The sequence below is a fragment of the Dipodomys ordii genome, unplaced genomic scaffold, assembly GCF_000151885.1.
Source record: "Dipodomys ordii isolate 6190 unplaced genomic scaffold, Dord_2.0 Scaffold43, whole genome shotgun sequence".
NCBI lineage: Eukaryota > Metazoa > Chordata > Mammalia > Rodentia > Heteromyidae > Dipodomys > Dipodomys ordii.
The window spans coordinates 9106043-9128918 of NW_012267259.1; the positions used below are offsets into that span (position 1 = coordinate 9106043).

General features: G+C 44.6%; 1 protein-coding gene across 1 annotated transcript in view; it reads right to left on the reverse strand.

The window, feature by feature from the left end:
- Positions 1–5682: 5682 nt before the first annotated feature.
- The window catches only part of Ccbe1 (collagen and calcium binding EGF domains 1), a 175360-nt gene continuing 158166 nt past the window's right edge, over positions 5683–22876 (reverse strand). Inside the window, exons 5-11 of the mRNA XM_013019018.1 lie at positions 22678–22830; positions 15504–15607; positions 12775–12895; positions 10191–10330; positions 10061–10096; positions 8508–8543; positions 5683–6659 (exon numbers count right to left, since the gene is read on the reverse strand). Of these exons, the coding sequence (XP_012874472.1) occupies positions 6426–6659; positions 8508–8543; positions 10061–10096; positions 10191–10330; positions 12775–12895; positions 15504–15607; positions 22678–22830 (824 nt within the window). The 3' untranslated portion in view covers positions 5683–6425. The remainder of the gene's footprint in view (positions 6660–8507; positions 8544–10060; positions 10097–10190; positions 10331–12774; positions 12896–15503; positions 15608–22677; positions 22831–22876) is intronic.

Consider the following 22876-nt stretch of genomic DNA (forward strand, 5'->3'; position numbering starts at 1 on the left):
CCACACACATCCCATGGATATTCCTTGAACAGAGAAAGTAGGTCTATCTCAAGAAGCTGCTAAAAATCTGTGTGTGGAGTATTCTGTCCCCAAATATCTACATGGCTCACCTCTCCCTCATTTCTCTGTTCAGGTGGCATGTTTGCTCCTGAGGCCTTTGACAAGACCCCTACCATTAACGCAGATTCTCTACCCTTCAGCACTCTATTCTGATACCCTCATCCCCTCCACCCCCGACCCAGGGTGTTCTTTTCTATATCCATATGCAGGATGATGGTTAATTTTCGGTATCCACAAGGTTAAGACACAGCGCCAAGTTAGTGCATCATTATCCTTGGTGTTTCAGTGAATGGACTTATTTGATGGAATTAATATTTAAATGAATTGACTTAGTAGGGCAAATCAGATTATTCTCCATAATGTGTTTGTGAGGAAGGGGCTCAGTAATCAAAGGCCTTAATTACCTCTTCCAAGCAAGAAGAAATTCTGCCAGGACACTTAGCTTTGGACTTGAAATTTTCCTTGACAGATTTGGGATGTCAGCCTCTGGAGTTGCATGAGACAATCCCTGAAATCTTAATCCCAGTAGCTCTCTCTCCATATTGTTTCTTGGGTGACACTGACTGATAGATGTGTGTGTGTTTGTCTTCCTAGACCAGATGTAAGGCCCCCATAAATAGGAATAGCAGTATTTACTTAGCTAATCATGTCCTCTAGAAGATTTTGTTGAATGAAGTGAAAAAATAAGAATTTCAAAGTGGAAACATGCAATTAGAGAAAGTGATGAGAATTAATGGCTGGGAAGAAAGTTTCCTATTTACTGTATTGAATAGTGTCCCTCCACTTTATGTCTTCTTGAAACCTCCAAGCGTATCTTTATTTGGGACCAGATCTCTGCAGAATCTACTTAAATTGAGATGAGGTCATCCTAGATTAGGATGCCTTTAAGAGAAGAGAAACCAAGTCAATTACTGGTGGCTCACACCTGTAATCCTAGATACTCAGGAGACTGAGATCTGAGGATTGTGGTTCGAAGCTAGCCTGGGCAGGAAAGTCTGCAAGACTCTTATTTCCAATTAACCACTAGAAAAGCTAGAAGTAGAGCTGTGGCTCAAGTGGTAGAGCACTAGACTTGAGCAAAAAAGCTCAGGGGCAGTGCCCAGGCTTCTGAATTTAAGTCCCAGGAACAGCTCAAAAAAAAGAAAAAGAAAAGGAGAAACATCAGACCTAGAAGACTCAGAATGCTGTTACAGCATGCGAATAGAGACACAGGCATGATGGAAGAACAGCATATGACAAGGGAGACAAATAGCACCAAGCAGTGGGAGGCCAGCAGACACTGGACAGCGGCATGGGATGACACCTTCCTGATCTCTAGAGGATGCTGATTCTGCTGGAAACCTTGCTTTCAGGTTTCTGGCCTCCAGAACTCCGTGAGCAAGTGGACCACGTGTTCTGAGACATCCAGTCTTGGGCACTGTTATAGTCTTGGAAACAGACCGACCCCTTAACCACTTCCCTGAGCTGTAGTGGCCCAAATGTCCTTGAAGAGCTGTCGACCCCTTGTAGACCATCCAGGCTCAAGGCGCTTCCCACTGGAGCATCTTCATGCAGCCTTGCACCCAGACATGTATGAGGCTCATGACTGGGAAAAGCTGCACATGGAACTGAGGCAGGGAGCTTCAACCTTCTAGGTTGCCAGAGCATAGCATGCTTTTTAAATCTTCAGTCTCTTGGTTAAGAGAACATACCAGGCTTCAGATTATGCTGGAAATCAAGGCAGGAGCGTGTGACATTCCCTCAGTAGGATAGTGGGGTGGGGGAGACATTCACTCAGCCTCTTAGTTAAGGTCTGACAGTATTCCCACAAAGATTTCCATTGTCCACTGCTTCACACAGAACATCCATGAAGCTTCTCTCTGCCAGAGGCCATGAGGTCTTGTGTAGCCTGTGTGAGCTGTGTGTGACTGTGGGAAGGAGCCCAGGATGGGCCCTTATTGGCTCTCCAGTACCCAGCACATTCCCTTAGGGTGCTAATCAGAGTCTATAACTGCATATTTATGTGATTAAATTATTTTGTCTGGAAGGATACTTATCTGTTCAATCAAAAGTCCCCATGGGAGCAATAGAATTATGACATGTTATTCCACATTGTGTGTGTAGCTCATAACACAACATCCAGCTCCCAACAGGCACTTAACAAGTATTTACTAAAGGAAAGGGAGATGTGTAAATATATAGGTTATTTCAGGATACTAATGGCACCCTGAGATGGTGAAAATCTCCTAGGAGCAGTCCCTCCCTCCCTCCCTCCCTCCCTCCCTCCTTTCTTCCTTCCCTTTCCTCCCCACCCCATACAGTCCCTTATGGTCTAGTGCATAAAGGTTTCCATCCTCTTGCCATACAACACTGTAATTATCAACTCCAAGACCTTCTTTCTCCCAACTCTATTTAGCCTCTCTCTCTCTCTCTGTCTGTCTTTTATGGGTAGTCTACATTCTCTCCCCAACCCCCCAAAGAAAATCATTTGAATTTCTAGTGGAAAACAGTCAGAGCTGAATGTACACTGAAGTCACTCTGGGTACAGTAGTGGTGGGCATTGGGGTAGCTAGCAACCCTTCCAGACCCCAGCACTCTCAAAGAGCCCCTAATTTAAGAATCCCATTTCAGGGGACTCAGAGCTACAGAAAGATCTCATAAGGCCCAGCCTCAGGGGCTGCATGGGCCTTCAGACCTTGATTTAGACTCAGACCACTTCTAGCCCCCAGGGAGCGATGGATCCCCAGTGCACCCCAGTTCTTGAGAAATGTCGTTCTCTATCTTCCTGCATTCGCATTCACATGGTACAGAGTGTTCCATCCGCAGGACTGGTGTCAGGACACAACACAGTAGAACCATATAAGAAAATAACTTTGTTATTAAGCATATACATTCATAGAAAAGTACTTCATAGTATCACATCCATTACTGGTTGGAATATTAGCTCAACTGTGGTATGACCCAATATAAATAATGAGCAGAGTTACAGAAGCATATGATAGCCACCAGGAGATGTAAACCCACCTGAAAATCCCCTGGGGAACCCCAGGGAATTTTACATGTAGTAAAAGGATTCTTTCCTATGGTTTCTTTACAGCAGGAACATTTGCAGAAGGACAACGTAAAGCCCATGATTTTATGCATTAACAACTATAGTCATTGTGGTTTTGTTTTCCCAAATGGAAAATTATTTTTTTTGGTTTGTTATGAAACCTACACGCTGATGGTGCCAGGAAACATTTCATCTAGTTCCCCGAATTCATGATTAATAGCTTCAGATGGCTCTATTCTATTAAGTGTTTGGGCCAGCCTTCAGGAAGGCTGCCTGGAAGATAAGTTCTCAGAATGAGGCTGCAGTGGTGCGCACGCTCTCTCTCTCTCTGTCTCTCTCTGTTTCTCTGTCTCTGTCTGTCTGTCTGTCTGTCTCTCTCTCTCTCTCTGCAGGAACCAGGGATGGAACTGGAGAGGGAAATCACATCCAAAATAGAATGAGGAATTGCAGCCTGAAAACAGGTACTGGTCATGGAAAGGGCTGTCTCCTGTACTCTTGGGTGTGGCTACAAGAGGGCCAACAGTGGTCCTGAATAAAGGAAAGGAAACATGACCCAGCAGGGTATTCTGTACCTGATTTTTGGTGGACTGACACTTCCCTCTTCTCCCAAATGCCAATGAGCATTTATTTTCTACTCATGCTACACCCATGTCTGAGTTTACACAGTAGAAATGACTTTAGTCAATGGGTGGTAGGTGTTGAAAATCAACACAGACGGTGAAAAAAGGCAGACTCCTCTTTGTGCCCCTATTAGCACAAGAAAGCTGGGAAACTCTCCCTTTGGAACTGGGAAGGGGAAAAGGTTTTCCTCATACTAAAGTGCATGCCCTCCTTCTACTACCTGCAGTCGACTTTTATTCCCACTGCTTTGCAGTAGCATAGGTGAACTTATAACTAACTTATAACTAACCAGAACTCTCAGTTCTGGTTAGGAAGATGCAAAAAAAAAAATGAAGTCACCATGTCTACTAAAGAGTTCAAGAGGTACATAAAAGTCTATTTTCCCTCATGAAACAAGAACTGATTTAGTATATCTGTGGCAAGTTTCATTCTTACTCCTAATGTTTTTTCATGTTTTGTGCAGAAGCCCTATTTAAACATCAAAGCTTTGATTTTTTTTAAAGCCCCAACTAAGACATATTAGAGATAATGATACCTTAGAAAAATATAATTTGGGCCTAAAGAGTATACATTTGATCATATAGTTACCCAAGTTTTGAAAAGCTGAAGATAGTAATGACTTTCTAAATGGATACAGCCTAGCAGTTTGATATTACAAAATACAGGCTATTATGAGTTTTGCTGGAAATACTTACCTGGAATAGTCTCACAAATCCTAGCTATTATAATGTTCCATTCATTCTTTTAATATATTATCCTGGGTTCTTACCAAACTTACAGTTATCTTGCATTTTTATAAGCCTTTGGCAGTAAAGATTATATTTCTAAATACAGTTCACTGTCCAAAAAGTCAAGATAATAAAAAATTTTCATGAAAAAATTAAAGATGGAGCAAATCATCTCTCATAGAACCTGTGCATAATTTTCTTTTAAACATGCATGCATCCATGCATCCATCCACCCATCCACACCTTTTAAATACTGCATTCCACAAGCAGCAAACATTAAATAGATTCCAGGCAGGACCCTGCAGCTGTGGCTTCCATCCCTTCACAAATGTGTGGTTCATGATAAATGCCCAATTCTGTAGAGACAGAGGGGGATAAAGGGATGACAGAAAGCAAACCTAGGACTGCATTTGTCTTCATCTCTAAAAATGCTAGTGGACAGTCACAGAGGATTTGGCATAAGTAAGAAACAGCAGACCCAAGACTGTATTTTGGACAGGATGGAAAGGAAGGAAGCACTAGAGCTTTGTAGACAGAGCCCTTTCCTCCTATTTGTCAGCAAGAAGATTGCTCCCACCTGTAATCTAGCTGAGGTATAAGGATCGAAGTTTGAGTCTAGTCCACACAGGAAAGCACGTGAAACTCTTATCACCAATTACCTACCAAAAAAAAAAAGTGGAAGTGGGGAGTGGCAGAATGTTAGCTTTGAGTAAACCAGCTAAGGGATAGAACCCAGGCCCAAGGTGGGGGAAGGAAGAGAAGGAAGAAAGAGAGAATTTCTGCTGAGCACAGAAAATCCATTTTTTTTCCATTTCCCTATTCAAGAGAATTCTCATGTGGGTCTGACTCTAAACAAGAACCTCAAATGCCCTGGAAGAGCAAATTTACCTGCCTCCACGAATTAGGCTTCAATGGGGCCCCTCCTCTCTTTGCTTTTGCCCATAGCCTAGGCTAACACCCTCCTTCCAGCCTTGAACCCCACTCTGCAATTTTCAACTTGCATCATGACCCAATGGTGTGTCTCTGGGCACCTGGTCTGAGCCAGGGAATTCTGCACCTCTTTCTAAAGGTCAAACCACTTTATTTAACAAATCATCTGTGCTGTATGGAACAAGGTACGCCTATAATCAAACAGTTTCTAAGAAAGTTTTCTTTTTCTCGTAGTACCGGGGCTTGAACTCAAGGCTTTCAGTGTTCTAGGCAAGTGCTCTACCACTTGAGCCACACACCCCCAGCCCTAAGCAAGGAACAAAATGGATTTTATTCCCATCTACTCGTTGTAAAAGAAGATTTTTTTTAAAAGAAGATTTTTTTTATACAGCCAGAGGAACTATCTTTTCCACGTAGGACACTTATAAATAGTTGATATGACCCTCTAATTGTCCTATGTAGAGTTCAAAATATGGCAAGTTATATGACAGTAAAAATGTATGACTATAATTCTTCTCCATTTCCCCTAATCTCCACTCCTAAATTTTCTCCTTTCTGTAACAAAATATGAGTGACACACTTGGATAATGAGATGGAATACTTTAAAATTGATTAGCTTGTCAAGAAAGATCCTCCTCCATCCCCTTTTAAATGGAATGGTCTAGTCTACTTTGAACACACTTGTTTTTAGAAGTAGCCACACATGTTTTAAGAGCTCACTTGGCCAATCCCAATCCCCTCTCCCCCTTTTGGTATTCCGCCTAATTTTACGATATCGTGAGAGTAATTAACAGAAGTCCAACAGATCATGGAAGAAGCATGATCTACACCATCCAATGTCCCTCCACAGGAAGTGTGTTCATTTGCCATGTGCTATCTAACTCCAGCAGGGCTCACTGAGACTTGGAAAACAGTATTTGGAAGAGGCCTAGTGGGAAAGAAGGAATGAGAGGAAAGACAACAAAATGTATCCTGTAGGCCTCCAGTGGCTTTTTCTTTAGATGCTTGAACTGCAGGACAAGGGGCTCTTTTGCCGCTGAAGATGTAACTATGTGCTATGGGTACAAGTCTCTGGGACCCCCCAAGTCTCTTGCCTCGGTTCCTCTTGGATAGTCATCTCCAGAGCCAAAGTCCATGGTCTCTGGGTAGCTGGAGAATTCCTGAGGCGAAGGGAACTCCTCTGCCGAAGAGTGAGTCCGGTGCCCGAACACCTGTTCCTGCAGCTCAGCGATGTCGTTGCGGATGTCAGCCAGCATAAGCAGCAGGAAGTCGAATGACCCCGGGGGGCCCTGGGCACGTGGGAGAAATCAAAGCTATGATTTATGGCAGACTTGCCCTCACCCCAGTTATAGCCTTCTGGCTGTTAGTACGTCGCCTAACAGCCTGGGACCTTCCAGATTGTTCTCTAACTTCCCATCTCACATAGAACTGGTGACATACTCCCCTGTCTCCTGTCTCCTAACTCCAGGCAACCACCAATCTGCCAGAAGAATATGAGAACAACCTTCTGAGGTATGCTCCAAAGGAGTGTGGAAGTCACTGTGAAGACCGTAGAATAGAGGCTAGATTCGATTGGGTTCGAGTCTCAGCTTTGCTACTGGAAGCTGTGTGGTCATGGGCAAATCACTTGATTTCTCTGAGTTTCAGTTGCTCATTTGGAAAATGGGCATAATAATAACAGTCCTGCCTTTACAGACTGTCAGAGTTCAGACACCGGCATTTAAGTGACTTATACTAAAAGCACAAAATGTTATCAGCTATTCTTTAAAAATGACATTTAAAGATAGTTTTGAGAGCATGGTTTGCAAACACCAAATCCTAGCTGGGCATTGGTGGCTCACACCTGTCATCCTAGCTACTCAGGAGGCTGAGCTCTGAGGATCATGGTTCAAAGCCAGCCCAGGGAAGAAAAGTCTGTGAGACTCTTATTTTATGTCCAGTTAGAAAAAGCTGGACATGGTACTGTGGCTTACGTGGTAGAACACTAGCCTTGAATAAATGCTCAAGTCCTAAGATCAAGCCCCAGGACTGGCATAAAAAACAAATAAACAAAAAAGCCCCCAAATCCTTATTGGCTAGAAAAGGTCCAAATAAGAACTTCATATTTTTCCTATTTATTAAACATCTATTATCACTATATAGTATTTATCAAACTTTTTATTTTTGTGCTGGCACTGGGGCTTGAACTCAGAGCCTTGTGCTCTTACATAGCTTTTTCGCTCCAGATTGGAGCTCTACTACTTGAGTTACACTTCCAGCTTTTTGATGGGTTGTTTGGAGATAAGAATCTCTCAGATTTTTCTGCCCAAGCTGGCACTGAACTGAGATCCTCAGATTTCTGCCCACTGAGTAGCTAGGATTATGAGTCAGGGGTCCCCAGTTTTACTAAGCTTTAATTTCCATGTCGTCAACAATAACAACAACAAAGCAATAACAACGTGTTGAAGCTCCACTACCACCATCAAAGTATATACACATATCTCCTGGATCTGGTGGAAAAGCTTAAAAGTACAATGATGCAATGGCATATACCATAAAGCGTACAGGTGCAGTGTTTTTATGTCAGCTCACACTCATAATAACCAGTGTGGCGGATCACACTCCACTATTAAGCCTGCTGAGAGGTGAGGAATGACCAGAGATGTTAAGAGATGTGGTTACCAAGCTGCCTGGGCTAGCTTTGAACTGTGATCCTTGGGTCTTAGCCTCCTGACTAGCTAGGATTATAGGTGTGAGCCGGTGGAGCCGGGCTCGTGTCCATTTTGAATCTCCTAGATGCTTATGTCTACAGGGAGCTAATTTCTTCTTCCATCCCGTCAGGACCACCCACTGCCTGGTAGACTGGTCCTTTCAGGTATGTTATAATATACTTGGAAATAGTATATAATATATAGTGGGACTGGTGAGTAGATACTTCGTATAAAGATTAGCTGAGATAAAAGAAAAAGTAACCAGAGAAAACAAATTAAAAAAATGAAACCCAAACCGGCGATTACAGGCCTCTGTGATTCTCCCTAATTTCAGAGTGACAGCTGGGAGGGGGCGTTGTTTCTCTGGTTAAGACCCTCTTAATCGCTCTTAGAGGTTGAGAGCTACATTCCTGCCCCGCCCCCAGCTTGACAGGAAGTACCACTTACCGGAGACCCTCTGGGCCCAGGTGCTCCTCTCTCTCCCTGGAAACAGAAAGGTCGAGGTTAGTGTTCAGAACACACAGATGTTGCCTCCATCGTCTCTATTCTAGACACCCACCATCCATCTCCCTGTGCAAACCAGGCCTTTTCTATAGGAAACAAATGTGGGATTGAAGCTAGACTCATGGGACCAATTAGTTGAACAGAACTGCTTAGGTCAAGTGTCTCTCTGCCAAGTTCCCCTAAGGCCATATATTTTTTAACCAGATCTGACAAGAGGAATACTTGTATGTTCAGGCAGTGTGTAAAATAACAGACACATTCTAAAGCAACGCACGCCAGCTTCTCTAAGAGATCGGAAAGCAGTCAGCTTGAAAAAGTGAAACAGAACTTCTGTTCTTGACTTCAAGCAGGGAAATGAGGGCCCAGGCAAAACCATCCTCCAAAACAAACATGGTAATGAGCAAAACCAGCATAGCCAGCACAACAGAGAGGCCAGGGTTATGTTCCTAGTAATGAGACTGGTGACTGTTTTTTCCTTTTTGCTTTCCATAACATAAAAATAAACATAAAATCAAACATACAAATAAAGGAGTCCTGCTTTTTAGATTTTGGTCTCCTTTTTCTTTTTTTCTTTTTCTTTTTCTATCAGTTGTGGGGCTTGAACTTGGGGCCTGGGCACTGTCCCTGACAGTGCCACTTCTGATTTTCTAGTAGTTAATTAGAGATAAACATCTCACAGACTTGCCTGCCCAGGCTGGCTCTGAACCGTCATCCTCAGATCTCAGCCCTCTGAGTAGTTAGGATTACAGATTACAGGTATGAGCACTCAGCTTGTTCTCATTTTTTATTTTTATTATTTATTTATTTATTTTTGCCGGTCGTGGAGCTTGAACTCAGGGTCTGGGCGCTGCCCCTCAGCTCTTCAGCTCAAGGCTAGTGCTCTACCACTTGAGCCACAGTGCCACTTCCAGCTTTTTCTACTTATGTGCTGAGGAATCAAACCCAGAGCCTCATGCATTTGAGGTAAGCACTCTACCACTGAGCCACCTTCCCTGCCCCCTCATTTTTTATTTTTTTAAAGTAAGTTATGAGTATACTTTATCCAAAGTGCTTTGGGACAAAAAGTGTTTCAGATTTTGGAGCTCAATGAATTTGAAATATTTGCAAAATTTTTCTGATTGAACATCCTTCATCTGAAAAGCTGCTTCAAACTCTCCCTCCCACTCCATTTGTTTTTCTTTGAGGCTGGCCTCAACCTCAAGATGTTTATACCTCAGCCTCTCATGGTCGGTTTTTTTTGGCATGCACCACCATGACCAGCTTAAACTCCTGATGCTTAAAAATCTATGATCAGCTTAAAAACCTTTTTGAGTGTCATGTTAGTGCTCTAAACGTTTAGGATTTTGGAGCACTGGGATTTTTGCTATCTGTGGTTCCATTCTGCCCTAGGTAATGTGTGGATGTAAACAGTTGCCTGTTGAGCTTGACCAGATGTCTGTGTAGTGGGTGGTAGCAGAGAGACCCTCAGCTATATGGACCCTGTTTACAAGGCTTACCTTTGAGCCATCTCTTCCTGGTGCCCCTGGCGGACCCTATGAGACACAAGGATCTGGTTTAACCGGAGGAAAAAGCACAGGACAAGAATCACCTTCTCCAACCTCAGCACACCTCTGCTAAGATACTGACCACAGGGCCCCTCCGGCCTTGCTTAATGTGGGACAGATCCGGAGACGGTCCCATGGGTCCCATGGAGCCCCGGGGGCCAGGCTGCCCGGGAGGGCCAGGCCTACCTGGAAAGCCCGGGCTCCCTTTGGGTCCTGGTGAGCCTGTAAGGAAAGAACACATCCCCTGAGAAGGCTCTGGCGGACAGGTTAGTCCACAGTTCATGCAACCGCTGACCCCAACCCTGTTTTTCTGTGCCAGGTCTCCAACTCAGGGCCTTAAACACTGTCCCTGAGCTGTTTTTGCTCAACGCTGGCATTCTGACACTTGAGCCAACGCTTCCACTTCCAGCTTTTTAGTGGCTATGTGAAGATAAGAGTCTCACGGACTTTTCTGCCCAAGCTGGCTTTGAACTGCAATCCTTGGATCTCAAATTCTTGAGTAGCTAGGATGACAGGTGTGAGCCACCGGCATCTGACTGGCCTTCTGGTAGCTCCACTAACATGCCTCATGAGAATATTAATGCAACACTATCGTCTTCTCCATCTTCCTCTCCTTCCTCAATCTCAAATCAGAAACCTGAGATGCTTCCCACCGTCTGTCCTTGGTTCAGAGAGCAGCAGCCACTCTCTCAACTACCAAAGTCAATGGATTCTGACCCAGTGTAGCTTCTGGTGTGGCTGCCAGGCTGTCATTCAGCATGGACTTGGACTGAACTTTTATTTGCAGGTGCGAGAAACCCTATTGGCTTTTAAGCTTCTCTAATACATCTTAATGGAGAGCAACCCAGCACTAGAAATAAGAAATGAAAATTTCTTCATGCGAGAGGGCTTGGTCCATTGTGAATCTCACTCATCCTCAGTTACCTCTCTGCTCCTGCAAGGACCCTGGACAGCTCAAACCATGTTAGACACCAGATAGCAGAATTGCTAGCAAGTCATTTATGAAGAAAACAGCTGGACCAGGTGATACGCACCTGTAATGTTAGCACTCGGGAGATTGGTGCAAGAGGTTTGGGAGTTCAAGGTCAAGCCTGGGTTATGTAGCAGAGACTTTCACAACTCACAGAAATCAAAACAAATACAAACAAGAGAGAGAGAAGAAAAGCAAGAAAAGCAAATCTTTCCTACTCTGACAGCTGTCTTGTTCTAGTGGTATGGTGTGGACATTCGTCTGGAGATGAGATTCCTCCACAGAAGCAGAAACTCCTCTTACAGTGGGGGAGGAAATGCTATGCCAAGAAGAGATTCCTGTCATCTCCGAAATCAATCAAGATGCATCGTACTTATAAACAGACACGTGGAATGGCAGCCCCTTTGTACATCTACTTAAAGATAATACAATACAATTTAAAAAGAAAAAGTCAGAAGCTGCCTGTGTGTGGCATATGCTGGAGGAAGTCCATGCCTGTCTAAACAAGCTCAGGTCAAAGACATGAACAATCTAAAGCCCTCGGCCAGTTCTTCTCTATCTAGACTGAGCACCAGGCCTCCTGTGCTTGAGAAAAGCCATGAGGCATAAGGACATAGAAACCATCCAGATCCATTGGGAAGAGTTCTGAGCCTACGTTCCTGCTTTATCCTCCCAGCTAAAGCCTACCCATTCCCTTCTGGCTCATGCAAACTCCATCATTTTTCTGTATCCGTACCAAGGCCCCAAACCCTATCCCCTACAAGCTAATGTAACCTCTCTCTTCTTCCAGGTCCCAGGGCAGAAAGCATGTGGTTCTTCATATTTGGCAGTGTGTTCATATTCTTGACCTCTATTTGCATTCACCACATGTATCTTGCTAGGATGGTAGGAGGCCATTTGGAATACCTGGCACTGCTAAACTCTGATAACCTGAGATAAGACAGTTATTTAGACTCACATAAGCACTGATATCATATTCTTTTGTGAAAAATTCTATTGATCTGTCTGTGCAGAGGCTCATAATAAAATATAAAACAGCTTGTAGTTATTTTTAAGTTTTTATCGCATATTTCCTGGGTCTTTGCTCTTCTTGCCCAGGCTAGTCTGGACTGTGATCCTCCTATTTTAGGCCTCCTACAAAACTACTCTGTCAAGTGTACAGCACCATACCCAGTATTTTATTGATATGGGGGTCTCAATAGCAATTTGGGGTGCCTGGTCTTAAACTGCGATTCTCTGATGGTTGCCTCCTGAGCCACTGAGTTATTAAGCTTGGCCTAATGCCTACTTTTAAAGAAAAATATATAGATAGGCAAAACTGTGAGTATAAATATAAATATGTTACAATATCAAGGGAAGGGGAATGAGAACTGGGAAAAAGTGGAAACAAGGGGGGTGGGTCATGGGTTAGCAGAACTGAGTGATAACACTGTTCTATTTTTGTATCTGTTAACTTCTTTCTAGTATAAAGTTTAAAAATGCAGTTATTATTGTGTATTTCTCTAGTTTAAAACAATCTTTAGGTCCATTCCCACTTCCTCAGGACCCCTCCTGGCACAGGTGTACGCCAGCCCCCCAACACCTGTTTTACTTCTCACAGTGGAGGCCCAAGAACACCACCCAGCCCCGCTGTGCATGAGTTCTCAGCAGGCCCCAGCTGGCTCTCTCAGCCTCTGGGGGCCTTTCACACACTCACCAGGTGGGCCCTGGCCCCCAGGTAGGCCAGGAGGTCCTGGAAGGTAGGTGTTTGAGGCCAGTACCTTATCCCCAGTGACATACTTGCCGAGCTCAGCAGCATTGTTGGGGAGCAGGGCAATCTACAAAGAGAAGAGGGGAACAGTAAAGCTTTGAAGACAGATTACCCACTCTGAGGGAGCAGCTGAAAGGTGGACTCTGACACTGGGCAGACTCCCGCTGAAACCTCAGGCCTCTTGTTTTCTGCCTGTGGGATCTGGACATCCTCATCATAAGACTGGTCTTAGAACACCTACAGGGCTGCTATAGGAGCAAACTCATGATATCTTTAATGTGCCTGGACCAGAGTCCAGCTTTTGTACATTAACACAGAGCAATGCTCTGGCTACACTTGTTCCTGGCTCTGATCCTAAGTGGTTGCCTGACATTGTTACCTATGACCTCATAGCCTTCTAGGTTTTCATCTTCATGTCCACAGAATGAGATGATCAGATCTGCACACTTCAAATGTCAGGAAAGCAAGCCTGGGGATGTGTCGTGCACAAGATTGTGCTTTCAAACTGTTCACTGTGCTCTTCCTAAGCGTACCCTGGGCCTCCTTGTCAAAGCTAAAGACAAGCCAGGAAAGACTGATCTGGCCTCCTGTTTGCCCCCATGGGCACTCACATTCTGGCTGTGGGGGGACAGGAGTGAAGGGACCTGTGTGTTAAATGTGTTAGAGGCGGCCTTCTGCACAACCGAGGCCGAGGTGGGCTTGTGGGATGCAGATATTGTTATGCAAGAATTCGGAGGAGGGCTCTAGTACTTTCCATTTTCCCTCAGCTTCCATCAGTGAAATTTGGAGGATCAGCGTTTCATGTTAGCCTGTATAATATAACTCTGGAGCCCACAATGAAGTACAGAGCTCAGTGGCATGAATTTGTGAGATGCAGCTTGAAAGGCACTTCATAATTAGTGCTGATGTTAATTATGTATTCAGTAGGTGTTTACAGAAAGGCAGGCACTGTTTCATCTTGAAAACCCTGTGCAGCAGGTTTGATGGAGACACAGAGAGATTAAGTCGCCTGGGGTCACATAGTTAGCAAACTTAACCAAATGTATTTCTAGAATCTGAGGATTGTAATTGGAAGCCAGCTCTGGCAGGAAAGTCCGTTAGACTCTTACCTCTAGTTTTCCACCAAAAAGCCAGAAGTGAAGGTGTGGTAGAGTGCTAGCGTCCAGAGAAAAAGCGAAAGGACAGTGCCCAGGCTCTGAGTTCAAGACTCAGTACTGGCTTGAGACACATACACCAAACTCATATCAATTCATGATTCACCTGAGGATATCTGTGTGGCGTGCATTTATTCATTCTCTGTGGTTATACTGGCATCCATGCGAAGCATTCTGCTTGGTCTCTATTGATCACAAGCTTGTTGGAATCACATAATTGTATGTTTTACTTGTGATTATATAACATATATATATAGGTCTCCTGACAAAGCTGAATAGATCATCATTAACCATGTGCAGATTCCAGAAAGCCACTTCTTCTCAGCGTATCTATTCTCTTACTTAATGGGTAGCTGTGGTTCTCATTAGGGCTGGCTACAAGCTTGCTGAGCATGGAGAAGAGATAATGCCTCAGGCTTACGTTTTGCCTCTTAGGAGAACTGGTTGGCAATGTTACTCAGAGTCTATGTTCCTCGGCGATCTGTTCAGAGCCGTGAGTGGGAGCAATTACATGAATAAACCAGGAAGTTTGTGTGGAGCAGTGTTAAGGGCCATCAAACAGACTGATTTCAGGTATGATAAACACTGACCATCCAGGCTCACGACAGTCTCCCAAAAGTCAGGCCACCAGATCCCTCGTGAGGCCCTTACTCCAGGCACAACAATGTTACCACAGACCTAGTGCCCATTCCTGGGTGGATCTTTCCATCCAGGGAGCCAGGTCTCACTCTGGGTGGCCTGAGGTTACCAAAGGTTACCTTTTGTGGGCCAGACCTTAATTTTTTATGTGTAATAAAGCTATGTACAAACTCACCATTTTAAAAAGTTTAGAGAGGAAGTTCTCTCTTAAAAAAGAAAAAAGAAGTTCTTTGTCAATGAAGCACAGATAAAATGGTAGCCATCCTAGGGAACAGAGAACAGGAGTGTATGTTCTACAAGAGTTCACAATCATGCTGGGCATGGTATATGACATGTAATTCCAGTGCTCAGGAATTCCAGCAGAGGCAGGAAAATCATGAGTTTGAGGCTTGATTTGGATACAGATTGAGTTCAAGGTCAGCTTGACTTATAAAGAAAGACTCTGTCTCAAAGAAAAACCCCCACAAAATAAGCAAGGATTGGAGAGGAAAAGTGGAAAAAAGTTAAAGAAGAGGTAACTTATCCCCCCCAAAAGAAATGTAATAATTACCAGACTTATGAAATAACAGCCCCTCTGTACAACATCTTAATAGTAACAATAAAATTGTCATAAAAAACAAAACATAATAGTAGCATCTCTATCCTCTCGATAGTTCTACCGCGTGTTCCCTCCTAGAATCTATGTAAGATATGAACTTCTTTAGGGTATGCGTGTGTGTTGTGTCGTGTCACCTTTTAGACTCTCAGATCTGGCGTGGGGAAGCAGCGTGTATCCACTCAGCTGACATGAACCACAGCGATGCTCAGTGTGGATGCCCCCGCCCTTCACTCCGGCCAGACCCTCCTTCCCTACACTGCACTGCTCCGCCAGACTCCCGGTACCTTCTGCTTCAGCTGCAGCACCGTCTGCTTCATCTGGTGGAACTCCTTACAGGTGGCACAGCACGTCCCGGCCTTCACGGCATTCTCGGACTTCTCCTCGTGCCCTGGGGAATGAGGCAGGATGAGGAAGGGCCCTGCATGGTGGGGTGGGGTGGGCACAGAGCCGCTGAAGTGGATGCAGAGGATTTCACAGTTCTGAGGTCTCAGCCGGCATGCCCCAACTCAGGGGAGAGGGGACACGAGAGGAAGAGAGGCCCCACTACCCTTTGGGCAGCTGTTCCTCATTAGACATCCCAAATGCATGAAAATGTGGACCAGGGTTCTTTTATCAATGCCTTTCATGTCTGAAAACATGGCGCCTTCATCAGTGCCTTTCAGGACACCGCTCTATAAATCTGCTTTATTGCTCGCAGGCCAGCAATATCCTTGAGCTTAAGTAACGGAACTCACAAAGGGAATCTTCATTGCTTCTGACAATTCACATCTTCATGGCAGTTGGGCTGGGTTGGGTGGGACCCGAAAAGGAGAGACAAAAAGAGGACTTTGTAGAAGAGCAGAGGAAGAGAGACAGCCTAGCCAGAAAGCAGGTAGAGGGGTTGAAGGGGTCATTGCCCAATGCTTTCCATTCCAATGGTTAATGACTAGCCCATGAGAGATGAATGGCATCAACTACCTATAGGTCATCAACAAACCTAGTCACTCTGGACTTTGGGTCAGCTGCTCCCATAGGAACTCACATTCTGGGTACACACAACTTAAGTTCACCAAAGCTTCCATCCTTCAACCCTAAGTATCCATTTTATGTGATCCCACCCAGATGTCTGCCCTACCTTCCATCTAGAATTCTCTCATCCATCCCCCCAACCATTTATTCATCCATCCATCCATCCATCCATCCATCCATCCATGCATCCACCCACCCATCCATCCATCCATCTTTCCTAACCTCCTTTCCCTTCTACTCATCTATTCAGCATCTGCTATTTTGCCTGTGCAAAGTGTGTTAAATAAAAGAAATATGAGTCAGGTGCCGGTGGCTCATGCATGTAACCTGAGAAGTCTCTAGCTACTCAGGAGGCTGTGATATGAGGATCATAGTTCAGACAGCTGGGGTGAAAATGTCCTGTGAAACTCTTATCTCCAATTAACCACTCAAAAACTGTGAGTGGCACTGTGGGTCAAAGTGGCAGAGAGCTAGCCTTGAGCAAAAGAGCTCAGGGACAGCTCCTGGACCCCACGACTGACAAAAAACAAACAAAAACCAAACTAAAAACAGCAACAAACATGATGAAACCTAGTTCACAATTCATACTTGACCTTTTTTGGAAGCTAGTCCTGTTGGCAGAAATGGGAGGTCACGTACCAAAGTTTACATTTGTATTTTAACATAACTACTTGAAATTTTCCTAGTGTTGGTGTCACTGGGCAATGTGACAATTTTATGACCGGATAAACCTCATTGGTAGGTTCTAGACTGCATCTGGATCATAGAATATTAGAGCTGGCCCATCTCTGTGCCATTGTCTCTAATAGAAAAGGAAAGCAAGATCCAGACAAGGAAGTAACTTGAGTGTTGTCATGGAATGGCCCGGGTTGCATTCTGTTCCTTTGTACAATGATCAGATGCTGAAACATCAAGATTAAACATCATCCAAAAGACTTGACAGTCCCACAGATACAGAAGCACACAATGCAGATGCTGGTGGACTCAGAGAATCAGGATTTTAATCTTAGTGCTGTCACTCAGTACCTTTCAGACTGCACAAACCACATCTCTGTGTGCATCTGTGCCTTGGATGATAAGATGGTACTAACACTTGTTACCTGTCACCTATGATGAATCAATGAAAGAAGACGCAAAAGTCCCACAACGGTTGCCTCTCCCAGTGCATATGCTCCCAATATAAGATACTCATTAATCCTAATGCTTATCATTTACCTAAAAAAATGAGTGTTACTAGGCAGGCCACTTGATATCATTCTGTGACTACAGATCTGAGAGGGATGAAGATCAACACTCTACCTTGTTTGTGTGTGAAGTTTGTGGAATACACCCTGATAAAGGTCCTTGTGGCGCTAAAACCATCTCATAGATGGTATGTTAGTGGTTCATTTAGAAATCAAGATGGGATCTCTCCTGTGTGTTTTCAGTCCTCTTCATTAATGGTGTGAGCGTGCATTTCCAGGTAGCATTTAACAATATCCTTCCAGCGTGTTGCAATGTTAAAGATGCAATGTTCTCAACTGGCCACAAGGGGGCAGAGAGCTCATATTTTTACTGAAATTTAGCAGGCTATACATAGGAAGCATCAGAAATGTTGACACTCAGCCCATCATGGTAGCAAGACCAAATGAACATAGAAAAACGAAAGAATGTTCCCAACATATTTCATGTGGGTGGTGTCACGAATGAACAAAAACCATGTTTGTTTTGAAAGGTCGGTTGTGCAGATCTGTGCTCTAGATTTCGTGGAAGTGCACAGCCATGCCAGATTATGATCCTCTGGGGGCTCTTAAAAATGCTGAGAAATCTATTGCACCCCATCCATCTCGGGGAGGCCGTGCGGCAACAGGATCTGCGTGTTCGAGAGCTCCCCAGGTGACTGCAAGGTTGAGAGTCATGCGTCTATGACTTAATCAGAGGTTGAAAGTGAGATTGAACACCTGGCTGTCTCTTGACTTTGAACTGGCGTGAACGGTGCCAGGGGTCATGGCCGTGTTATCGGAAAAGAAACAAAAGTTGAAGAATAAAAGGTACGCTAATGACTGCGGAGCCAGCATCTCCTTCACGCGTCTCCCCATGAGCACTGAGCAGACTCCCTGGGGTGCTGAAACTGGCTCCAGCTCCATGTTTTCCAAACCCCAAATCAAAGAGACTGAAACGCCTATTAGCCAGATGGCTTGTGTCACTGAACCCAGGAATCTCCAGCTCTCCATCTTCAGAAGTCTTGTGGGGGCCATGCCCCCTCTACTCTGTCTTTGCTTAAAAAAAAAAACAACCCTCCTACCTTGTAGACATTAGACAATGCAAAGTTAAAAATGAGAAGATAGAAGGGGAGATGACATGTGTTTGTATTCAATCATCATTCATATCCCCCCTTCCTGCCCCCAACCACGATTATGTGAACTACTGGGGTTATTAATTAGGACAAACCTCTTAGCTGCCTCACATGCTCAGATGTGCGGTTACTCACCTTTTAGATACTGTAAGGAACTTTTTCTGCTTAGAACCCATTGAAGTTGGTCGTATTTTCAAGTCTCAGTACTGACGGCACAAAGAAATGAGAACTGTGCAGGGTGCCCAAGGCTGGCAGGGGCTTCGATTAATTACACCAAATTTGGAAACAAGTTTAAGAGGCTGTGAGGGTCTTCTGAGTTCATAGGTGTCAACCCTCTAATCTACAGGTAGGAAAACAGAGCCCCAGAGATCTGACCAAGGTCACAGAGATAGTGAGTCCTACAGCAGGCCTGGTTTCCAGCTCTTCTGACTCCCGAGAACATCCCACAGCATCACAGCTGTCAAAGGGCTTCCTCCCTGGCCAAACCATCAGAGCTAGTCTCCCCTGCTCAGTGGCCCAACCACGTGAAACAGGATGCGAAGGCTGTGTGTACAATGCAGGTCCCTCCTCAGAACTGTGTGTGAGTGACTCTTCTCAGTGTTGGGAGGTTTCTCTTCATAAAACAGAACCAAATGCTTATGCTTTGTATATATTTGGTTTGTTTTGTTTTCATTTGGAGTGCCAGTCCTGGGGCTTGAACTCAGGGCCTGGTGTAGTACCTGAGCTTCTTTTGCTCAAGGCTAGTGCTCTATCACTTGAGCCACAGTTCCATTTCCAGTGTTTTTATGGTTAATTGGAGATAAGGGTCTCACGGACTTTCCTACCCAGGTTGGCTTCAAACCATGGTCCTCAGATCTCAGCTTACTGAGTTGCTAGGACTATAGATGTGAACCACTGGCACCAGCTCCGTATTTGTTATACTTTTGAGATATGGTCTCACTCTATAGCTTAGCCCGGCTTCAAATTCATGACCTCCTGTCTTCAGCCTCCCCAGTGATGGGATTATAGGCATGTACCTCACTTGGCTATAAAGTTTCCTAAGAAATAATTTTTCATTCTGGGCATGCTAGTATTTCTGAGGAGCTCACGTTCAGGGCCAGCCTGGATTCTAGAATGAGATCTTGTCTCAGGGGGATGGGGTGAAAGAATGGAGCTTTTAAAAGAAAAAAAAACTCAGCTGCAATTTGTAGCCAACTTTTTTTTAAAAAAAGCAATCTCTCTTTTAGTCTACTTGAGCTGCAAATCCTTCAAAGAATGGGTCTGGTGAGGTGCACATCTCCAAACTTGTGTGCACAGGATGGTTAAGAGAGAAACTCATAAGCACCTCACAGGCCCCCAAAGTCCTGTGGGACCTAATGGAAGAACTGCTGCAACACAAATGACAGAGATTTAACTTCCCTCACAGAGGGTCAGGGCATCGGTGAGTGCCTTTCCACAAGGCAGATGCTCTCCCTGCACTCTCGCTCGGAGCCATCCTTTGGGTACCACATGCAGCAGGGTGACCATATAAGCTGCTGGACTGGAGATTGGAGAGGAAAGCGTTGGAGAAGCTGGATATCACTGCAGCGGGTGGAGGGAACCGGAAACCAAAGAACAAGAAGACTCAGCATCTAATATTTGCTGCTAGTCTCTGTCATCAACCTCTCTGGTTGTTGCCAGTGATGGTCTGTTTCCCTGCAGCCCATTCTCCTTGACCAGGTAGAGAGTGCAGGTGGGAGGGGTCAGGTCCCACGTGTTATGGATCCTCAACCCACTCATTCCTGCCTTGATACTCGGTAGAGTGGGCCGTTGCAGTTTCTGATGGCTCTGCTCTGATCAGGGTCACTCCTGACTTCCTGGATATCAGGCAAAAGAGGATTTGCCTGCACCTAAACTTGAGGCAAAGATACAAATGCTATCGCCAGATTGGGCAGCCCACAGCCCACCAAGCCCAGGAGCTGGAAATCTAGTTTCAATGTGAAAAATCAGAAAGCTCCTGTCTGGTAGCTAATTCTCAAGTACTCACACACACGAACAGATGAATAGCTTAAAAAATGGTGTCCACTCTCCCCTTCCTTTCCCCCTCTCCCCACCATGAGATTCTTTTTTTCAATAAAGGCTGTAATCTAAGAGGTAAATTACACATTGCTGCCTCCTCCCACCTTCTCTGCCTCTGAGCAAAAGGCAGTTATTTTACTTTTGAATAAAAAACATCTGTGGACATCATTTTGGTCTCTCTCAACCTCTGCCTCAAAGTCTGCTGTTGCTTGTTCTATGATCACCTTGGGGAGGGGGAGAGGGAGGGGGCAAGCTCCCCTATGTTCCAGGCTCTCAAAACGGTCCCCAGCCCCAGTCTTCTAGCTTATGCAATGAACCTCAACAACCCCGCCCCCAAGCTGGCTCTAAATAGGTATTGTACATTCACTTCTAACACATGACACTTCCTCATGACTCAACTCAACATTGCTTTGTAGTTTTTCCTTCGGAGGAGGCTGGGGCCCAGCTGTCTGCTATCTCTTCTCCCCCTTTGAAGCTCCCCTGAGCGCTCGGATTGGCTTCTTCATCTCCCTGCATTGCTAGGGAGCTGGGATTTGACCTGAAAGACTATTCCCTTCTAAAAAAAAATAGCCCTGGCTCCCTTCAGCTGTCATGACCGTGTTCTAGTTATAGTCTCTTCCCAAGAGGAAGAATGAGCAAAGCCTGGATGACAGAGCTCAGCCCGTAGCACCTTCCTGCCTACATTGGTGGGTAGAGGAGCCAGGCCCATGGCAGTCAGTACAAGACCTGGCCTCCGGCCCTTTAAGAGACTAAGGACTTTCGATCTAGGTAATTTGCCTGGTTCACTTTGGTCAGATTATTTGGCTCAGTCCAATAGGAAGACTTAGCGACATTATGGCCTATAGACTGAAATCCTGAATTTTTAATGGCTAGCAGGCACTGCTAACTTGGCAGAGATCAGAGTTACTTAATGAGTGACTGTTGTGACAGTTCACTTACTAAGGCCTTCTCTGAAGCACAGACATAAGTTTGGGGAAGTCTTTTCCTTTTCTTCTCCCCTGCTCCCTTACCATTCCCCTCCATCTCATTTGTTCTTTTTTAACTCCACACTCTGGGAAGGAACCTGGCACTTGGGCTGATCATGTGCCTCGGTGACCAGACATCTCAGTGGGATCGGGGGACATGAGGTGGCCCAGCTGCTCAGGCTGTGCCGGAACTCCAGCTGTTAGACCAATCCCTATGGACGGTGGGCTGACGCTTTTCATAAAATACAAAATGAACTGCCTGAGAAATCAGGACATGTAACACCAGCACACAGTTTCCGGGTTGAACTAAATTTCCTCTGTCACATTGCTATAAAAATTCACAAGCACTCTTCATGTTTTTGAAAAAAAATCTAATCATGAGTCAAGTAACAAACAGCTCATGGACAGGGCCTAGGCAGAAGGCTACACTTTTGAGTAGCACCCATACAGATTGGTACCTTATGTGGAAAATGGTTTGTGCTTTTATTTCAGCACATTTCCTTTGAGAGGACATGATCTTTCTGCCCTCTCCCCAGTTCACCTACATTACGCTTAATATATAATCAAGCTTTGCTGATTTCCCATGAGCCTCCTGCCTTCTTCTAACTCTGGATGATAAATCGACATTGCATCCCACCACCTTTCCTTAGAAGCATTTGAACTTATATCCTTTTACCCCAGGTCCCTCCTACCACTTGTGTAAGTGTCCCTTCCTTCTTGCTCATGGGGATCCCCAATGGCTATAGGTAATAATAATATGCATGTTATGTATATATTATAATACAGGCAAATTATGCAAAATAGGATATATGACATATAAAACACTAAAATGTTACAGAAAATATAATTATGTAATATGAACCATATGTTGTACATATTTATATTTTAATGCCATGATAGATACATACTTGAGACCCTTATAGGTTATAGTACATAAATAATATACATTAGAGACCATAATACATATTACATGAAATAACAGGCATTATGGTATTATATTTATACAACATACAGGGTAAAAAGGTATAGAGAAGTGTATATAAAGATAGATAAAAAGGTAAAATTGTGTCCAGATCTGATAACGTATAAAAATGGTCTGTAACTGTCACTCACCGGTGTCGTTGGGGTATTTGTCTCCCCTGGTGCACGTCTTCCCGTCGTCCTCCAGGATGAAGCCCTCCCGGCACTCACAGCGGTAGCTGCCCACGGTGTTGGTGCAGACGTGAGCACAGAGCGTCTGGTTGCTGGCGGCACACTCATCGATATCTGGTTTGAATCAAAGGGAGAGAACACGCAGCTTAGAGAAGCCACT